The sequence below is a fragment of the Charadrius vociferus genome, unplaced genomic scaffold (assembly GCF_000708025.1).
Source record: "Charadrius vociferus isolate BGI_N301 unplaced genomic scaffold, ASM70802v2 scaffold312, whole genome shotgun sequence".
Taxonomy (NCBI): Eukaryota; Metazoa; Chordata; class Aves; order Charadriiformes; family Charadriidae; genus Charadrius; species Charadrius vociferus.
The window spans coordinates 1,240,311-1,261,335 of NW_009647214.1; the positions used below are offsets into that span (position 1 = coordinate 1,240,311).

At 42.9% G+C, this 21,025-nt stretch overlaps 1 protein-coding gene across 2 annotated transcripts in view; it reads left to right on the forward strand.

Annotated features, from left to right (window-relative positions):
- Window positions 1-15,479, forward strand: part of TFAP2B (transcription factor AP-2 beta (activating enhancer binding protein 2 beta)) — a 27,054-nt gene extending 11,575 nt beyond the window's left edge. The window contains exons 4-7 of one of the 2 annotated variants that reach the window (XM_009895912.1): window positions 7,179-7,398; window positions 10,030-10,148; window positions 12,807-12,948; window positions 15,173-15,476. In XM_009895912.1, the coding sequence (XP_009894214.1) occupies window positions 7,179-7,398; window positions 10,030-10,148; window positions 12,807-12,948; window positions 15,173-15,473 (782 nt within the window). In that variant the 3' untranslated portion in view covers window positions 15,474-15,476. Of the gene's footprint in view, window positions 1-7,178; window positions 7,399-10,029; window positions 10,149-12,806; window positions 12,949-15,172 lie in introns of both variants that reach the window. The other variant, XM_009895914.1, reaches the window with a different exon arrangement.
- Window positions 15,480-21,025: the final 5,546 nt, after the last annotated feature.

The window sequence follows — 21,025 nt, forward strand, 5'->3', positions numbered from 1 at the left end:
TAGGGAAAGTTATCTTTAATTATCTAAGGAGTTTCTATTTCTAGATTCAATTTTAAGTACCAGAGATGAGGCTTAGAAATGCTGTCCCTTATGCTTACTATCAACAGCCCTTATCTCCAGGACCTTATTATTTGTCAAATGCGCACAAATACTTTAATGGAGATGATCTTTTCGAATGTAAAGCGAAATAACAGGGAAGGTGTTTATTTAAAATGTGTTCAAGGCAGCACGACGTCCTTCCGTGTATTTATTGTTTTTTAATCTAAATCTTCAAGTACAGTCTCTGTCTCTCGCACACACATACGATCAAGTTCTTGTTATTTGAGGGAGGATAGATGAAAACTTACAACCCATTTTGCGCCATCATTTATGTCCACCGGTTGAAAAGTCGAAGGTGTTTTTGAGAAACAGAAAATTACTTTCCTTCCTTAAAAAAAAAAAAAAAAAAAAAAGGGAAGTTGTTTGTCCTGTTGTAGTTCAGTTTGCATGTTTAGTAGGTTTCGTGCTCGGGGTCTGTAACCTCTGGTTGTATTTTTCTCTTTTTTTTTTTCCTCACTCTCCTCCCCCTCCTCCCCTCCCCACCCCCGCTTGACACCTCATACGCGATGTTTCCTCTTGGGTGTATTTGATTAATTGGTTCTTGATTTGTAGTCGAGAGACTTCTTGCGAACGTTGGTCCGTGCTCACATTTTCCTTTCACAATCTCTTTTGGTTTTCTTTTTCGCACAACACTTCTGTTGACCACCCAGTCCAAAATACTCTTTTTCACACCACACCTCCCCCCCTAATAATATATATTAGGTATAAATTGAGGTGTGCTTATTGTGTTATGGGTATGGCAACAGCCCCAGGTCGAGCAGCTGCTTCACCCCTTCTCCCACATAGGTGGGATTACATGTGCCTATTTGCAGCTATAGGAAGGGATACTCCGAGTTTCTCCATGATGAACAGGACACACATGCACTTTGGAAATTAGGTTACTAAAAAAGACCCTGAGATTCGTCTGCCGCTGTTTTAAAGTCACCGTAGGAGCGTTTTCTTCCTCAGAAATAATGCAGAGTTCGAAGAAACTTTCCAGCATAAAGGAATATCGTGAACTCAGCTTCTTTTTTGCACAGCGAGTTTCCTGGGTGCGGAGCAAAAGAAATGGGTAATAAATAGTAGGTCGCATTTGTGGCAGACAATATTTAATCAGGAGAAGAGAAGGAGCAACACAGAGAGTGTTGGGCATCAATTTCACTTTGTTCCCTGCAATTTGTCGCTGTGACGATATACTTTGAAGTGAGAATAAGTTATTTAAACTCTGTGAGTTGTTATTGCGGGCGGGTGGCATAGACAGACAGACAGATACTGACCGATTTTTGTGCAGTGGAGCACTCCCCGCAACACAGATTTGCTACACGAGGGTTGGAGGGTGTCCATTGCAGCAAGACCTAGTTTAGTCCCTAAAATGCTTTAATTACACCGTAGTGGGAAAAGCGTGATGGGGACTTGAAGTCTAAACGTCATTATATCATCCGGGCTGTAAGTGTCTGTCTCTTTTATGGTCTTCCAGGCCTGCAGAGGGAATTATCTCTCTATGCAAAAGGATTGCCAAAAATATTAAGGAAATTATATAGGGATTCATACACGGCTATCGATTTATCTCGCGTATCGATCCCGCACAATAGATTACACATACACAGCCTCTTGTTATGTTTGCTATCTGAGCTTACTTGACATTTCTGAAGTAATTTAGTTAAGAGGAAATGAGTTGTTCCCAGTAGAGAGAGCAAACGAGTGGAGTGAAGGTAGCCAGCGTGATAAATGGCTCTTTCATTTGGAGATCTCCAGAGCTCGTTTAAGGCTAATTTTCTGTATTAGCCCCCTTTGAGCTATTAATGCAATAGGCAGGGACCGTGGCCCCTCGTCTCTTAGCTGCCCCATTAGAGCGAGCATTAAGCTACCAAGGCTGAACTCTGCTGTGGTGGTGGTGGTGGCGGTGAAATAATGAAAGGTGCTTTTTAAACTCTCCTAATCTAAAGTGGCAGAGGGTGGTTAATACGATTTGAAGGGGGCTGGTCAATGAACAATCAATAAACTAATAATGAGAAGGATGCGGTACATTAACAGTCTAAAAATCCAACTAGACATTAAAAAATCATCGTTAACTCCTCGTTCCATTAAGATTTGGGTGGTGAAAGTGGGAGGGAGGGAGCCAGATAAATCATCAAGATGATAATAATCACCAAGAGCATTAATACCAGATTTAACTCGGCTTTGAGAGCTTACCGGCTGGGCGTTTTGAGGCCTTTCCCTCGCTTTCTGCTGCGATGAAGGCAAGGTTTGCAGTGTGGCAGGAAGAAAAGATCGGGTCCCCTTGTCAACTGCTCATCTGAAATTTGCTTGGCACCGTCTATGGCGAAAGAAGTTGTCGTCTTGCAAAATCTTGCGTGGCCCGAGTCCCAAGTTAATTTTTTGTGACTCTGGGGCACAAGCAGTGACCTTAAAATTATCCTGATGTATTTATTTACTTTCAGCTGCGTCTGACGATCGTCCGCACACTCACATCTGATTTAGCACGAAAGGCCACTTTAACCCCAACACCTCAATTCATTGTCTCCTTCCAAACACGCTCTATTGTTCATACTGTTTTAAAGAAACTTATGAAAGGAGGTGATTTAACAATTTTTTTTTGTTTTGAACTCTTAATAATACAGCATAAGATTCCTCTCCACCTCTTCTTGAAATAGGCGGATAAATGATTAACTGGAAAATCACTCTGGCCTCAGCTTTTCAGGTGATAGATCTGGGAATCGGAGATGTTGCTTCGCTGCCACACAGTTTCGTGCTTTTCCCTGGATTACGCACTGAACCTTATGATCCCCTTTAATTGAATGCAAAACAATTTTGGAAGGAATACATTTCACTTTGAAATTTACTCCCGGTTTTCAGGGGAAAAGGGGCTGCAGTGGAGGAGAGGGGGAAGACGGGGGAAAGAGGAGGAGAGGAGGGGGACAGGGGGGACAGGAGGGAAGGGGACATGAACACACACTTTCTGTATTTATTCATTAAAATTAAACCAAGAACGGACCCTTTTAGTGTCATTTGGTAAGACGTTGACCCTGGACTTTCTAGGCTAGAGAGTCAGATCAAATCATCATTAACAACAATGTCCTGGTGTTAAAACAAAGAACTTTTTACTCATGTCAGGCCCAATAGGCAGATAAAAAGATTTGGAGGCAGTTTGATAGCTCATTAGTAATAAGTTTGTCCATGACATTTGCTAGTAAGATATATAAGGAATATTTCTTCTCGATAATTGATTGATTGACTGATCGACCATCATATTATTCCTCAGGGTTATTGCAACGATATCCATAGCTTAGAGCCTCGTTATTCAGCTATTTTCAAGATATAATCCTATCTATTTGTTGATTTTTAGTTTTGAAATGCCCTTTTATTTCCATTTCTTCTTGCCCGTGCGCATTTGTGCGCGTTTTCAGGCGTTCGTGGAGAGTCAACCCAACAGAGAACCACCACCACCACGAAAAAAAGAAAAAAAAAAAAAACCACAAAACAAACCCCCAAACCCTAAGACTTAATGTATGCACAGAAAATTGTAAACATGTAAAGAACTGAAAGCTTCACGCTGAGTTTCGCCATGCTCCATTTCCCCACCATTTCCTGCTGTCGTTTTAAAGCGATCTCACTCATCTAGAGATCCCGTTTGCAGGAACAGTATGCTTATAATTACTAACAAATCAAGCGGCTACTGTTGCTCTCCCGCTTTATTGATAAGCTGAAGAGAAATGAAAGGGTGAGAAATGACAAAGAGGCTGGAAGTAACCACAGGAGGAGAAAGACACACACACAAAAAAAAAAAAAAAAAGAAAGAAAAAAAGAGAGAGAGAAAGAGAAAGAGAGGAGAAAGAAAAGGAGAAGAGAGAAAAAAAGAGGGAAAGGAGAGAGGGAGAGAGAAATAAATAAAGAAAGCAGAGATTTTGGAGAGGGAATAATGTATCTGTGAGTGCTCACATAAGCACAGCAAACAGAGTTTGGGAGCGAAAGAAAATCGAATCGTTTCTACTGGGGGCAACAAGAACTACATGGAATAAAGTTAAAGCACAAGTGGTGGGGACGCTGCGCACATCCGTGTGGGTTATTCTGGACTATTTCAGAGGTTATGGCAATCCTTAACTAACTGGAAAAGTCGACATCGACTAAAAATATACTGTGCATTATAGTTTATTTACATATACGCAGGGATTTGCCACATGCAGCTGCACACACGGACGTGTATATCTCTTCACCCACTAAAACCTCCACGTTATATTATCTCTGGCAATGTCTGGGCTATATCTGAAAAGCTATAGCCATGATAAACATATAGATACGATATAGATAGAGATAATTCATTCCATGGCAAACACTTTTTTGAGGCAGCATTAGGTAATTTACAGAAGATATAGAGTCTAGATAGAATACATCTCTCTGAAGCTATGAAATTGCAATAGATATGCTTACACCGCCTGGTAAGCTTCTAAAATGGGTTTAGAGTTATTAGACTCCAACTGATGGGTATGTTCACACAGTCTTTTTTCGAGGAGGCAGTGGTAGGAAAAAAAGCTGAGGAGCTCTCAGCATAGCAGGGAAGGGAGCCAGCCTGCTTCCCCAAAAGCAATTTGCAAAGAGAAAAAAAGAAAATACTGAGCACTTGAAAATCCATATTTCAAAGGTTAACTAATGTAATGAGCGCTCCAAAAGGCCAAAGCGGGTGGGGTGAGGTACACTTCAGCATTGCACGGGTCCCTTGCTCTTTAGTGAGTTTGGACTAAGATCAGATGGTCGTGGAATTGCTGCCTCTTGTTTAATTTCTCAGTTCACTGGACAGTGACCTGATAAACTGGTCACTAAATATAGCCACTGTAAAGGTGTACTCGAACCACTGAGCCCGTGTGTTTGTCCGAAGTAAAAAATGCCAGTCATGAGAATCTGGCTGGTGGCACTGCTTTAATCTAACTTTATTTTTTTTAAAATTATTATTATTATTATTGAACTTTTTTCTCGATGCTTCACTCGAATGGCTTTACAGAACATCGCGTATGAAATAAGTGATATATCTATGTATAGTGGGGGAAAAGGGAGGGACACTTTTTTTTTTTCTCTGTCAGTGCTACCTCTGACACCCCAAACGAGTCTTTTCCTATAGAAACAATGGCACAAAAAAAAAAAAAAATCCTATTAATAGCAACGAAGGCAGGAGCGGGCCTCTAACTCTTTAATAACTGTTTCTGTGCCGTTCTCAAACTATTTGAAACCGCCTTTATGAGCTGCATAAAGTGCCTAACTAAAAATAATAGAGAAATAGGAATCCATTTCACTTCCCGATTCCCTGAAGTAAAGCCACTCAAAATAATTTGTTTATACTGGAGACTATATACATGGCATATGAAGCAATATGTATATCTACAATCGACATGCCTTTTGGTTTTTAGCTGTTATAGAGCTTTTATTGTGGGGGTCTGGTCTGGCAGTAGGAAATGATCTGTAATAAAAACAGTGAAACACGGTTGTGTCTATTCCATACACTGAGGTTATAAAATTGGCAATTGCCCAGTAGTTAGCACTTGGTAATATATTAGGATACCCGATCTTATTGTTTAGCAGCTCCAGACGACTTAAATATCCCCCTCAACCCTAATGGTTTGATTCTCCAGATATGTTGCAAATAAACAGGGTTTTTATGACTTAACTGACATGTATTATAACTACCTAAATAGCTGGCATATGTGCATAATAGAACCCTATTATTTGCCGAATTGGTTTTGCAATTGATTGAGTGGAAATGGGAGACTGTGAAGTAGTATCAGCTCGACGAGGGTGTGTAATCAATTAGTCTTCTCCTCTGAAACATGCCCGCTGGACTGCCAGGACTCTACCACCAGGAAAAAAAAAAAAAAAAAAAAACCCAAACCCAACCCAATTTCGGAGTATATTTTCTATAAGGAAAGGCGTGGTGCCGCGATTCCGAGAGGAAGCAGCAGTAGCAGCTGTCAGCTCTTATTAACTCCTGCATAAAACATACCTTAAGTACGGTTTGTTATCAATTACTTGCAGAAATGAAACAACTGGGAAAATGCAGCGAGGCTCCCTATAAATTAAAGCGATTGGTTGATTGATTAGAGCACCTGCTGTAAATCATCACGGTTACACACAATTATGAGGGAGCTATTTAAGTTCATTTGTAAACAAAATTCATGTCATGGGGGAATTGCTCTCATTTTTAGTTTAGCCGAATTTATTTTCTGTTTATTTCTGAGCGTGTCTGGTTGCTATTATAGGAAGTTGCTCGTTGTAATCCCCTTGGTTACTCTTAAAATAGCCTCACTAGTTTCTCAGAGAAAAGAAATATTTCCTTTTTATCGTGGACAGAATAACATGGTTTTATTTTGTTTAGTTTTGCTTTATGGTTTTGTTTTGATTTTTTTCCCCCATAACTTCCTTTAAATATGTGTTACAGTATCTAAATCAGCTTTCTTTAGGGGTGGGAGAGTTCCCACTACTTCACGGACAGCACAATATGATCAAGGTGGAGAACACCATGGTTAGATCAGATTTTTTTTTTTTTCCTGGTGTTCATTTTTTCTGAAGGAAAAGACTCATTTTATTTCATAAACCAGACTTAATAAAAACACAAAGCAATAACAGAGCTGTCTTCTGGTTGCTGTATCCTCCAGCCTTGATACTTATTTAAGACAGCAACTCCCTTCGTCTAGTGAATTTATTCCTGGCTCAGCTTAGCGGTAATGGAAACATTAGTAAAAAAAAGTAAATTCTCCTTTTTTTTTCCCCTCCAGAAAGGCGCTGTCCGTTGTACAAAAGGCATCGGGGGGCTCTGGGTGAGACACAGGCTCAAACCCGAAAGTTGCCAGGTGCTTGCCAATATGTATTTTATTTCCCAATGATCAAACCCTGCATAGAGGCTGTACTGCACCACCCTTCTCTCCATCCATCATCCATGGAGCAGTTTCCTAGAGGTTGGGGGAGCAGCACCCTTTAGGTTGCTGGAAGTAGCCAGAGATTCAAAATTCCCTTTCATTTGGCTGTTCTGTGCATGTCAGAGAGACTGTGGTTGTCCTGTGCTCCTTCGTGGTGTGACGGTTTCTCTCTCCCCTCTTCCCCTTTTCTTTCTCCAGTTCCAGTTCCTCCAAAATCTGTTACTTCTTTGATGATGAATAAAGATGGCTTCCTGGGTGGAATTTCAGTCAATACCGGAGAGGTGTTTTGCTCTGTACCTGGCCGCTTGTCTTTGCTTAGTTCAACTTCAAAGTATAAAGTTACTGTGGGAGAAGTTCAAAGGCGCCTTTCTCCTCCAGAGTGTCTGAATGCATCTCTCCTAGGAGGAGTACTTAGAAGGTAAGAGGTTGGGGCGAGTGTGTGAACATGCTCCTGTGTGGGCACCCGTGCATGCACCAGAAATGTTTGGTCAATGGTAAAGATGATTGTAAATATGCATTAATCTTATTGTCAAACCATGGGTGTATAATGTTCAGGGTAAGGTGAAAATAGGCTGTATTCAGACGCGTATTCAGACGTGTGGCAACTACAGAAAGATTTCACCTTGAACATTTTCTACCAAAGCATCTCAAAATGAAGGAACTGGGACAAGAAGTTTTTTCATTCTAGTACACGCACACCCTTTCTATCTCTTCTCCTCCCCCTCCCCCTTCTTTCTTAGCAAACGGACAAAACAAAATGCTGTGATGGGCATGTGGCAGTTAGATGTTGCGGGATGAACCTGGTGTGTTTCAGGACCTAAGGTATTTCAAGGGATTTCCTAGAGAAATCTGTGAGGTTCCTTGATAAGGCAATTAACATGGTGCCACACAGGACATTATTGAAATTGCCAGGGGATTAATAGGCAACCCGTGAGGTAGATAAGTACCTGACTAAAGGAAAACCGTCAACAGATAGCTCTGATAGTCAGAAGCTTAGTGCTTCATCTAGAGAAAGTTGTTAAAGGAATTACTCACAGTTGGTCTTCAGGCCTTTGCTGTTTAACATTTGTGCAAATCACCCACTAATGTCCTGGGGGATTTCGCCGAAGACCTCAAAAGGGTTGGCCTTATTGGTACTGAGGGAAATGAGGAGCAAGGGTTAACCTGGAGGCCTGGTTGCAGCTCCATCATACCAAGTGGGAGACTGTGCTTTTAGGTACCAGCGACAAGAACCTAAGCTCCGAGGTCACCAGGTGGAAAGACTATCAGGGAGAAAGGCCTTTATCTTCTTGAGCGTGACTGTGAATTGTCAGTATGACTTGCCTACAAGAAAGGTGGACTAAGGTTCTATCTCTGGTCAGAACAGAGAAGAAGTGATTATAGAGTATGAGGTACCAGTTCACTCAAGCCAGTGGAAAGCTGGGGGGATGAGGCTTCATTTTCTACGTGAGGTATACGCCAAACTGGAAAATAAAGAATAGCTTTGAGACAGAAGCAAATGCAATTAATTTGGGCCCGAATAAATTTTAGATCATGTTCAAAAGTCGCTAATCTTAGAGGAGGAAATATCATGCCACCCTCTGTAGCAGCAACTTGGCAACGTTGACTCTAAGGTGTTTTAAAATGGAGTTATTGTTTGCCTGGTTGGTTTTTTTTCCCTGCAAAAAAAAAAAAAATAATAATTCTGTGACGACGTCAGGGGCTCCAGCTTCGTGTCTGGAGAGGAGGGGGAAAGTCCTGCTACATACAGTCAGTCACCCAAAAATACACGTGAGAATTAGGGTCTCCTGAAATAGAAGCTGTTCCACGTGAATGTCTGTAATCATTGTTCAGCTGTGATCCTTGCCAGTGAGAGCAGCAGCGATTTTTACTTACAGATGCAAACCTGCCTGCTCGTTCTGTACAGCTACAAATGGAGCAGGGAGAACATCTGAGAGATGCGCTGTAGAAAATATAATTATCAAGGTAAAGAAACACCATTATTGAACTTCAGTGGATTTCTGGAGGTGGCCCAAGCCATAATCATTGGCTGCTGCTGACTTCAGTTCCTATCTTGCATCTAAATTTTAGACAAGCTTTTGGTTCAGAGTAGATGAAATGTAGAAAGCTGCTCTCTTGCAATTGTGCCATTTAACCCTATTTACTTGGATATAAAATAGTGGGAAGCCAGTCTGGCTTCTCTGTCATTCCTGGTTTCCTTTTCCTTAGTGTGACTGCTAATTCTTAAACAAATTTTAAGTAAGAACTAAGAGGTTTTGGGGGTCGACTTCGATCTTCGTGCTGAAACTCTCCCTGATTGCCAAGGTGGCAAGATTTCATCCCTGGGGGTTTACATATGTATAGGCGTCCTAACAATAGCTCTGTATTTCCCACCTATAGCTCCCTCAATCCTTTTATTGTCCTTATCAGCAACCTCCGACAGATATTCAAATCTTCCCTGGGGCAATCAGTTCCCCCTGTATAACGCACCCTGCCTTCGGGTGAGCTCTTCCTCTCAGCGTCGCCTTTCCGCACAAGAGCACACTCACACGCACGAAATGGTTCCTGAAGTTTCATAAAAATTTTCCTCCTTTTCTATTTATCCACAGGCACACACATTCTCCCTTCGAGCCTTTCAGTTTTGAGTTGGTTTTTTTGGGGGGGTTCCCCCCTCATTATTCTTCTCATTCTGGCTCTTTTGTGGAATAATTGAGGATTTAATTCTCCTCTTCTACCTTTCTACCCATCTCCTCACTCCATCCTAACACGAATTAGTGTCATACAATAGGAACCCATTTGCTCTGTAGATCAGAACCCTGTCTATTAATTATTGCTATCTGGCATTAATTGATTTCCCCGGATAAAATAAAGAGAAAAGTGGGTTCATCCCCACTCCCACCCCTGGGAGAAATTAAGCAAATCTCAGCAAACCCGAGCAGAAATCAGCACACCCAAAGTCCTTTAACGTCGAGGGAAAAACCCTCCCAGGCTCCACTGACTGCACAGACTAAACGTTTCTTCCAGGAACACTGCGGGGTTAATCACGATGTTAATTTCTTTGCAATTCTAGAGCCAAATCGAAAAACGGGGGGAGATCTTTGCGAGAAAGGCTAGAAAAAATCGGTTTGAATTTACCAGCCGGCAGGCGTAAGGCCGCAAATGTCACTTTACTCACCTCCCTGGTGGAAGGTAAGCCAAGGGTCGCAGATCCCTTCACACCCCTGCCTGCTCTGAACTCCTGTCTGACATTTTCCGAACCAAAAATAAAATAAAATAAAATAACCCCCAACTTTCGGGATGAGGTGGGAAAAAAAAAAACCAAACAAACCAAAACACAACAACAAAAAACCCAACCAAAAACTTGCAGAGGTGAAATTCAGGGCGGATTAGGATGAACATCGACACGGTTAAGGATCCCATGCCCCAAAATGTCACTGGCTGGAGGGTCATTGATCCGTCTTGGTGGCAAGAATGAGGTTGTGTGTGTGTGTGTGTATGGGTGTATATGTATGTATATACGTGTGTGATTCTGCAGAGCAGCCCCGTTTCTCATTGCTATTCGTTTCCAGCCGGTGCTCTCCCACTCCACGTCTACTCCATCCTCCTGCTAATTCCCTCCTCCGGAGGTTATTTATGGCCACTACAGGATGCTCAATGAGGAAAAAATAATACGGATTTTTTTTTTTTTTTTTAAAGAAAGCAGAGCAATTTCAGAGTCGCAGAATGTGGTTTACCTTCAGGTGGCTGACTAGAACTGACCAAAGAGAGAAGCTATTCCCGAGGGAGGAGGGAGGGAAGGGGAGACTGAAGTTTAGCCTCATTTCAAGTCAGCTAACGTCATTTCGGTGTGTTCGGCGTGTTTCTTTGATTTATTGTTACTGTACTGAAAAGTAAAGTTTAGAGCCACTAATATGTTTAGGATATGTGCTAAGAGAAGTTGGACTTTCTCCAAGAAACATAACCGGAATAGTATGGATGCAATTATGAATTATATGTATCTACATTACACATACACACCGAGAGGCGTATAAATAATCCACTTATCTCTTCTGCATATAAGCATGCATAAACATTTGTGCTAGATATTAACTTTTCAACTCTTTTGATTGAGTTATGTGAGCGATAAGACCTTACCGCATGCAGAGCTGAAGGCAGGCTCGCAAAAAGACGGGGGCTGGTGAAAAAGGAGCTCCTCCTGTTACCCGCTTAACCTATAGGTTATGCCGGGTGTGCAAAGCACAGCGCAGGTTACGGCTATAGGGTCGCGCTATAGGAGACGTGAAGCATTTCGGGTGTGACAACTCCCTTTTAACACCGGGCTCAGTGCAGCTTCACCCCCGCTGCGTGTGTGAAAACCGGGGCACACAGCAAAACCAGCCCTTCTCCGAAGCTGGCTTGAGCTTCAAAACCTTGTGGGGTTGCATAGTGATGCTAAAATCTATATTAAATGTGTAGCGAGGTGTACATTACCCTCCTCTCCCCTGATTTCCTTACAAATCAACAGTTTCCCTTGAGAGAGAGAGCTCCCTCCTTTTGGAAGAAGCTGCACCTGCTGGAGATTTATCTTTTTTTTTTCTTCTTCTTCTTCTTTTTTTTTTTTCTTTTTTTTCCCTAATGTCATCCCACAGTGGAAAAAATCAGCACGTGACCCCCCCTCCGGGCTCCTCCCGGTGTCTTCGCTTTCATTAAGCGGGTTGGTGATTAGCGAGAAGCCCTTGGAAAGCAGAAGATGACGTTGGAAAGCAACTCCTGATCGTTAAAAATAATGTAGTCCTGGAGTTATTAGACATATCTGGTTTGCGTGTTGGAAATCTTCCCCCTGGTCCCTCAGGCGGTGCTTTAAAGGGTTTAATGCTTTATTCTAGAGGGGCTGAGCTATAATCTGGTGGAATCCCCCTGGAGTCTAAAGGTTTTTTTTCCCCCCCTTCCTCTTTTCCTCCTTTCTGCAGCTACTGTCTTCTTCTTGTGGCATGAAGTACATCAGTAGGAGTTGGATGACACGAACCTCTGGAGGCAAGAAACCTGAAACCAGGCAGGCAGGAAAAGTGACAATTAGAATTAGAGTTAGAATAATAATTATTTTTTCCCAGAAGAGGTTGGCATTAGTTGCTGCCCTTCCACAGGGCAGAGAGGAGTTCCTGTTGCATGATGGTCAGTTAAAGAAAGCGGTTTAATATTTTCCATCGGAGGAAATGCAGTTATCTCCGTCATTTTATAGATGTGGCGATAACTGTGATAATGATGCAAGTGCTCTGCGTGTCTGTACAAACAAGTGTGTATATAATGTCCCACTAAAGATTGGCATTAATATTAACATTCTGTCCACATCTGTAAAATTTCGGACAGTGTTCTGCTGTATTGAAAGAGGAACGGTGTAAAAGAAGTTTGGATCCTTCTGTCTTTCGGGATTTAAGTTTCACTTTGGTTTTTTGGTGGTTTTGTTTGTTTTTTTTTGGCCCAGTTCATTTGAAAGTGTGTTTGTGTGTGTGTGTATGTATGTTACGTGTGTGTATGTATATGTGGGTGTACATTTCCCACTGTTCTGCACAATCAGCTGTGTGCGCACACGCCATCACAAGCCCATTGCAGCAAAGACAAACCCCACCAGCTGAAAAACTGTCCCATCAACTTACTTCTGCCCCCAAAATAGGGCTTGTGGAGGGAAAAAACGTATACCTGGAACCTGGCCCTAAGGTGCAAGGGATGGTAGAAGGTTCTTAAAGCCGGCCCGAAGGAGCTGGTCTCTCCCGGAGGGAGCGGTGGGCAGCAGCCCGGGGCAGGTCGGAGAAGCCCAGCCTGGGGCCGGCGGTGCCCGGAGGTGTTAATTGTCGCTCTCCTTCCCTCCAGGTGAGGCCGTTCATTTAGCTCGGGATTTCGGGTACATCTGCGAAACGGAGTTCCCGGCCAAAGCTGTTTCTGAGTACCTGAACAGACAGCACACGGACCCCAGCGACCTCCACTCCAGGAAAAACATGCTGCTTGCTACAAAGTGAGTGCGAAGTTGATTAACCCTCCCGCAACCCCCTTTCCCCGATAAAATCCTCCCCCTCCTTAAATCTTTCCTTTAAGCTCCTTTAAAAGCAGACGGAGTTTCCAGTCCCCAAATTATACCGGCCCCGCGGGGATGAAGGATGCTCGTACCGCCCTATAGGGTAGACCCTATAGCCTCTGCGTCCCTCTGCAATGGGGTTTCTAGCAACACACTCCGTCCCTATAGACGATGTAGGGGACTGTTCCCGAGCGACAGTACATCGTTTCCAAGCCACCCCCACTTAAAAAAATCTTTATGGAAAGGGGGTCAAAAATATATGTTTTGCTTCTACAGCATGTCTGTCTGTCCCTCCTCCTGATGCTCACACACACCTGTCTGCTCCCAAATTGCAATGTCCTTTCCATATAGTTTAATTAAAAAAAAAAAAAATAAAAAACGCCGCCACCATATACTGCTAATGGTCCTCGGTTTGTTGCCCCCAACCTATCTCTCTCCCTTGGGACTTTCTCGGTGGATGTGCTGTATCGGATGATTTACACTTGGCTGTGCCTCCCAGGCTACTGACTGAGTGCTTCATAGTTTGCTCAGGTGATGGGTGCTCTGTGTCTCCACAGGTCTATCCAGGAAAAAAAAAAAAAAAAGGCAAAAAAATAAAGAAAGAGAAAGAAAAAAATATCATCCCAAACAGCTCTCATTTATTTTGTGCTCTGGGACGTGGCTTGCCTCTGATGACAGTGTAATTTAAAGAAATATATGGAGGGTTGAGAAATCATTTGCTCAAATTTGTCCAGATGTTTTTTAGACGTGATTGGAATTTGATTGCCCTTTTCCGCAGGGTCAGAAGATATTAATGTCCCAGAACTTTAATTGCTCGCAGACCCTGCTTTGCTCTTTGAAGATGTAAAATGTTGGACTCATTACTGTTTGTTCTCCAAATTCAAAGTTTCCTCTCTTGCACTTTCTTAATGGATAATACACATAGAAGTAGACCTTTATCTTTCCCCACCCTCTGAAACCTTTAACCCACTGGGAATTTCAGAGAATTTCAGAGGATGAGAGCTGAACGCCTTTTTTAAGGGTTTCTTTTTTTCTTTCCTCCTTTTTTTTTAATCCCAGCCTTTTTTCCTCCAGCCTCTTGGTAGGCATCTGTCTCAAAGAGACTATTCCTTTGGGAACCCCACCAGCCCCCAGGATTTCTACGTTGCCTGGGCACTTGTTGACTTGAAGGCCTTTAGGACCAGAGCAATGCAAAAGAAAATGTGTGGGGGAATTCATTATAAAAACCAAATCTGAGTTTTCAAAGATGTGGGCAAACAAACAAGAGCCGGATGTCAAATCTGATGTGTTAATAGGGATGCCACCCCCTAAAATAAACCAGGAAACACTAGCTTTGCTCCTCATGCGTTGAATAAGCCAACACGGAGTCCCAAAGTCCCGATCTTTCTCCACAAGGTGGCCCGGCCTGAGCAGTGGCAGAGGAGGCTTCATTTTGGCCCTTCCCTGCACCATGTCCCTGTGGCACCCAGTAGCTCTCCGTGCGTGGTTGTGCTTTCCTTCGGGAACAGCACTGGTGGGACCTGCTTGGTCAGGCCTCCAGGAAGATGGGGGGGAGGTTGACAGACCCATGGCACATCTCCCTTTCAGGCTGGTTATTTCTAGAGCCACCAAGCAGGGCTGGGTTTCCACAGTGCTTCAGAATGATAGAATCATTTAGATCAGAAAAGATCTTTAAGATCATCGAGACCAACTAGTAATCTAGTGCTGCCAAGTCACAGCTAAACCATGTCCCTAAGTGCTACATCTACACGCCTTTTAAATACCTGCAGGGATGGAGACTCAACCATGTCTCTGGGCAGCCTGTTCCAATGCTTGACAACTCCTTTAGTGAAGAAATTTTTCCTAATATCCAATCTAAACCTCCCCAGAAGCATCCTTGTGGCTGTGGAAGAGGGTTCTATCTCCAGACCTGATGTTATCCTCTATTTGCAGAAACCTGATGAAGAACATCATCAGGGAGTTGCTGGCTCACCATGGCCAGTCCCCAAGCACTGTTGGGGGAAAGGAAGGTGGCAAAAAGGTCCTATCCTGGGTCTTTGGATCAGCTTTGGCCTGAATCTGCCTCTTCCTTCAACTTCGGTTGTCTCGGAGAAGTGCGGGATGAGCCTAACCGCCGCTTTTCTCTCTCTCTTGTCTTCTCTTTGCCTTTCTTTCTTCCACGTAGGCAACTTTGTAAAGAATTTACAGATCTCTTGGCCCAGGACAGGACACCCATTGGAAACAGCCGGCCCACCCCTATTTTGGAACCGGGCATTCAGAGCTGCTTGACTCACTTCAGCCTCATCACTCACGGCTTTGGGGCCCCCGCTATCTGCGCTGCCCTCACGGCCCTTCAAAACTACCTGACTGAAGCTCTCAAAGGCATGGACAAGATGTTCTTGAACAACAACACTGCTAACAGGCACACATCTGGCGAAGGACCAGGTAGTAAAACTGGAGACAAGGAAGAGAAACACAGAAAATGAGAGAGAAAGAGAGAGAGAGAGAGAGAGAGGAAAAAAAAAAAAAAGAAAGAAAGGAAAAGCAAAAAGTTAAATAAATAAAAGGAGAAAAGAGAGAGAGATAATCTTTTAAAACAAAACCGTCTTAATTTTAGCTTTAAAAATATTGGATTGGGCTTTGGAAGAATTCTATTAGGTAGGACAAAATAATAATAATAATAAAAATAATAATAATAATAAAAGAAAGACAATAATTTAAGATCAGAGGAGCACAATGGCGCAAGACCAGTGGTTCAGAGTCTCTTGCCAGGAACATGTGAAGACAACCACCAGGATTTTTTTCCCACTTCTGTTCTTTCACATTTTTTAAATAATGATTGGGGGGAGGGGGATATAATAATAATTAATAATAATAATAAAAGAAAGAAATGAATAACTTATTGGAAGAAATCGGAGAAACATTTTTGGTGTCAGTGCTTTGATTTCTTGAGCTGCACGGTCTGTCTTGCTATTATTTTTATTTTATTCTTTTTTCTTTTTTTTTTTTTTTGGAACAATGTCCTGTCTCCACCCTAGTTAACACGACCTTCCAGAGCGTTCCTTTCCGAGCAACCCCATGGCCTCATTCCCCCCAACTCTCCCCATCTCATCTCACCACCACCCTGGTTCCTAGACTAGGAAAGGAGGGGAGGCGAGCGCACAGACCTCTCCCGAAGTCGCCAACACCAGCCAGTTCCAGCTGCGTTCACGGCAGCGTCTTAATGTTAGGCGGGCAGTTTCAAGGCGTCGTAGCTCAGTCAAATTAGCTAACTCGATTTTTTAAGACCTTCTTTGTTTTTCCTGGTCTAGACAGACTCTCTGTTTAGATTACCAGCGTTTACAGGTGTGTATGGGCGCGTGTGTGCATATGTGTGTGCATATGTGTATGCACACACATAACTTGATGGGGGTGCGTGTGTATCCTATGTATGTTTGTATATATATGTATATATTTGAATATATACATATATATATATTTAATATGTGTGTATAGCCACACATATTCATGCATGCAAACATACCTTTGTAATTTAGTACTTGCCTTTGATGGTAAAATGCCTTGTCTATAATGGGTTGCAAAATTTGAAAGTGAGGTCTGGTAAAACGTCAGCGCTATCTGAGTTCTTAATTTTCTGAGGTCTCCTCTTTTTCTCTAGGGAGTTTTATATTCCTAACTATGCCAATGTTTCAGTCTTTAATTTCTTTGAGTAGTGTGTGTGAGAGATACCTTCCCCCCTTTTTAAAGAACTGTTAACAACAACAAAAAATGAGTGATATGAGTATGTAATTCTTTCTCAGGAGTATGCACTATTTTATTTTCTTCTGTTTCCTAAAGCTTTGCCCGCTTGGCTTATGAGCTTCTTCAAAGAGGACTAGAGATCCCTACACAATATATCAGGTACAGAGAAAAAAAATCCACAATTCTGATATTCTGATACTTTTTTTTTTTTTTTTTTGCTTTTTCAAATCAAAGCCAGTTGTTTCCGAATTCTGTAGGTGCACTTCTTTAAAGAAGCTCAAAGGGAATAATTTGAATGAGATTAAAAAAAAAAAAAAAAAGAAGTTGAAATCGAGGTGTAATATTGCAAAGAAAATAAGAGCTGTGTTGAATGTTACCGCACTTGCTTGGCACTAGGGTTTTGTACCCAGGGAGGAAAGGGTTGCCATGTGAGTTGGCTCCTCGTGATGGGAGTGGGGAGGGTTTGCCAGGGAATATCCTGATTTCTGAGCTCAGTCAGAGGAAATGTTTCTCTTAGATAGTTTTTTTTTTTTTTTTTAAAAAAAAATATGTCTTGTGACTCTTGCTTTAGAACGAGTCGGTGTGGTAGGGGGAAAAAACTTCTTAACGCCAATGTTTTTCTCGGTGGTTTGGTGTGTGACAGGATGTCTTATGCGTATGATTTGGGGGTGGTGGTGGAGGGGGAGTCTGATTTCTTTCCTCTTCTTTTTTTTTTTAACATACGTTTCTTTGTCTTCTACGGTAAAAATAATGCTGAAGTGTAAGGATATGAATTTCTGTTTGGATTCTGCCGAGTTGGGTAATTGCATGTGTTTCTCAGTGGGGTAGGGTTCGTGCACTAACACATCTTCTTGCCTATGTCAGAACAGTTACTGGGTGTGGGTAAATCTCCTGGAGTCGCTGGCAAAACTCCAGTGGGGTCACTGTCCCCCCTCCCAGCATCCCTGTTAAAACTGTAGCGCTCAATCCCACCCGCCCAAGCAGGCACACCTGAACTCAAAACAAGGAAAGGGAGAGAGAGAGAGAAGAGAAGCCTTGGTTTAGTTTCTAGTTACCTTCCAAAGCAGATGGTGGAGAAGAAATAATTCAACAATACTCTCCACATCCCCCACCAAAATTTTCTGAAAACAAAAATTAAGCAAACGAGCCTCTTGATTACCCTTAGCATCCTTAGCTACTTGAGAAATGGCTACAGCTGAGGGCCTGCTCTGCTTTTCAAATCTTTGTGCAGCAAGCGAAGGTCTCTGCTCTTGTCCCCTACCTGTGAGTTGGACGCGTGTGTGGCAATAGAAACCCAGGAACCATCCGTCCCCAAGGACCACTGACCCTTCTGGAGCTGTTCCTCAGTCATGTACCCCCTTTGGTCTTGCTGGGGCAGAGTGCTGTGGGGATCCTCATGTGAGAAAAGGGGGAGATTGAGGCAAGCAGCCTTCTCCACAGGCTGCTGGGATGAGTTGGTGGTAGCCTTCAACCGTGACCGGTCCTTGGCAGCGTGTTTGGTAGTTGGTATGTCCCTGCTGATGTCACCAGAGGAGGTACAGATCCCTGGGTGATGTAGATCTCATGGATCCCCCACCAGTAGGTTGGGGACCCTCAGATTGAAGTGCAGCTCTCAGGGAACCCCTGGTCCTCCACAGATCCCCCCTTGCCAACCACCCCTGATTTCAGCAGGCCTATGGGGAAGGCCAATCCAAGCTCCAGTGCAGGGCATGCCCCAGCAGCAATGCATGGGAAATGGAAGGAGTATGTGTACGTGTATCTGGGGAGGAATGAACGGCACCACCTGAAAACACATCTCCCGACAGGACTATTCTGTTTATTAAAGCTGAGCACAAATTGTTGAACGTTGCTTTGCCTGCCCTCCGCAAAAAGCCATTGTGAGGAGCCCCTGGGCTCAGCCCTCCAGCATGACCCAGCTCTCCAGCACCTCCCAGCCCAGTGGAGCTCCTGGGTGTGGGGAGACCCTAAGATAGTTCTGTTTTCCACCTCCCCAGCTGCACACACAGGCACATGGGGACCTGCTCCCTGCCACCCCAGAACTTCCAGCTGAAGGCTTTGGGGGATGTTGGGGATGGTCCTCTTAAGTGCAGAAGGCAGTATAGAGTATCCCACCACCACTGTGAGTTAGTGGGGGGGAACCACTTGCTGCTTCTCACATGTGTGAGGGTCTGATCCTGCGGCTGAAATCTCCCCTAGGTTCAGGTTGGGTTGCCTGGAGCAGGACTTGAACTTCGGGAAGGTTGAGGGGAGAGTTTCAGTTGACCCTTGGTAACCCTCACACCTTCTGCCTGGAAGAGACAGACTGCAAAAGCCAGGCTGTGCCTCACTCCGGCAAAATAAAGGCTAACGTAAAATTCTGATTGATTTTGGTGGGCCTCCTCTCATTTCTTCCCCGAAGTTGGGAGTCAAAATCCACAAGGTTTCTGATTTAGATGCAAACAGGGAGAAAATACGACATAGGACTATACCCATCTCTGTTTTTCCCCCTAGCCTAGTGCTGGTCCCAGAGGGCAACGTCCATTGCTCCGTGGCTCCTCTCAGTGCTAAGGACTGAGGTTCCCCCAAAAACTAAACTCAGCCTCCCGCTGGAAAACTCTTTCCTGCTCCCCTGCACTTTCCCAGCCTGACTACTTCAGTTGGCGGGGCACCTCCGATGTTTATCTGATAATTGAGTTATTAAAAGATTTGGTTTCCTTGGGATCATAAATCAATAAACAGGAGGATTAACACGGCAGCTTTGCTTTTTAACTCAAGGGAAAAGTTTGAGGAGAGACCGGGAAAAGTTTGTTTTCAAACCAAACAGGTGGGTTTGCTGTAAATTTTATTTCGATCTTAGTTTCACTTTTTTTTTTTTTTTTTTAATAACAATTCTCTATTTTCTGTGGGAAAGATCTTTGGTTTTGTATGCTACCTGACTTCCCCCCCCTCCCGCCCCGGTTGTTATTCACACAAGGTGTGAAGGAAACAAGAAGCCAATTTTATGGGAATCCTTTTACAACCCGAGGATTTCTTTAAAATCGGGTGGTGTCTTGTCCCACCTACTAGAAATTCTCTGTGAGAAGCTGTTTCAAGTCCCTTTGCATCCCAGACGAACCTCTCCCCCCCAAAAAATCCCCCAAATTTGCATTTGGGTCTGGGTGGGAAGGGGGAGAATGGTTTTAAGTCCTTTAGCTGTGCCCAAAGGGCTTATTCCCTTCCCCTGCTCATCTCTTTCTGACCGGTTTATCACGCAGACCTATTCTGCTCTGTTTTAATACGTTTCTCGGAGAATTTGGTGCTCGTTTCAGCTGCCGTTAAGCATTGCCAGATCGATCCGGCCAAACTCCCCCTCCCCTCCGGCTTCCCTGTGTGAGAGAGACCGCAGGCTTTTTACAAATAGTATATTTTCTTATACAAAGGGAAAAAAAAAAAAAAAAGAGTAGAAAATATCCCCAAACACACTGGCAAATGCCTGAACATTTCGCGAGGGACGAAACATTGTGTGCCAGCGAGAACTAAAGGAAAAAAAAAAACCAAACAACCAACCCCAAACAAAGCTCTCAAAAAATGAATGAGAAAGTGGAAAGATGAAAGAAAAAAAAATAATAAATTCTCCTTTTATGCCCCAAACGATCCCTTTCACCTCCTCTTCTTGAAAAATCTGACCATGCAGTGAGAAATATCAGTTTATCGACTCTTCCTGAGAAGAAATGCGGAGAGGCATTCAGTATTGAGTTTGTATATATTTATTTATGCTTAATTTAACGGGAATGTGTAAATATGGCGAGCAAGTAGTTTTTGGGTTATTTATCTGTGAATCTATACCTCTGTGAATGGGTGGGGGAATTTAAAAACAAAAAGTAAAAAAGTAAAAAAAAAAAGAAACAAAAAAGTAAAAAAACAAAACCAACAAAAAAAAAAAAGTCCCGCTTGACTAGATAGTATCCTATCTGAATCTTTTCTGTTCTTTATAGACAAGCTGTTATGGTAATGGGTAGAAATTGGTTTCTTGTCCAGTGATGACCTGATTTACATAAATAATAAGAATAAGAATAAAAAAAAAAGAGATTGTTGTGTTTTGTTGTATTTTCCTCTTCAGTTTTTTTGAATGTTGGTGCTGCTTCGATTCTGCAGACGGATTTACTTATAACGCCAAGAAGTCTTTATTTTCCCAATCTAGGCTTTGGGGAAATTCAGGACATGTCTCTACATTAAAAAAAAAAAAAAAAAAAAGACAATAAATATTGCTTCTCAGAAATGTTGGTATTTTATTTCTGTCTGACTCAAAAGTGTCCATATTTTTACCACTCTTACCTCT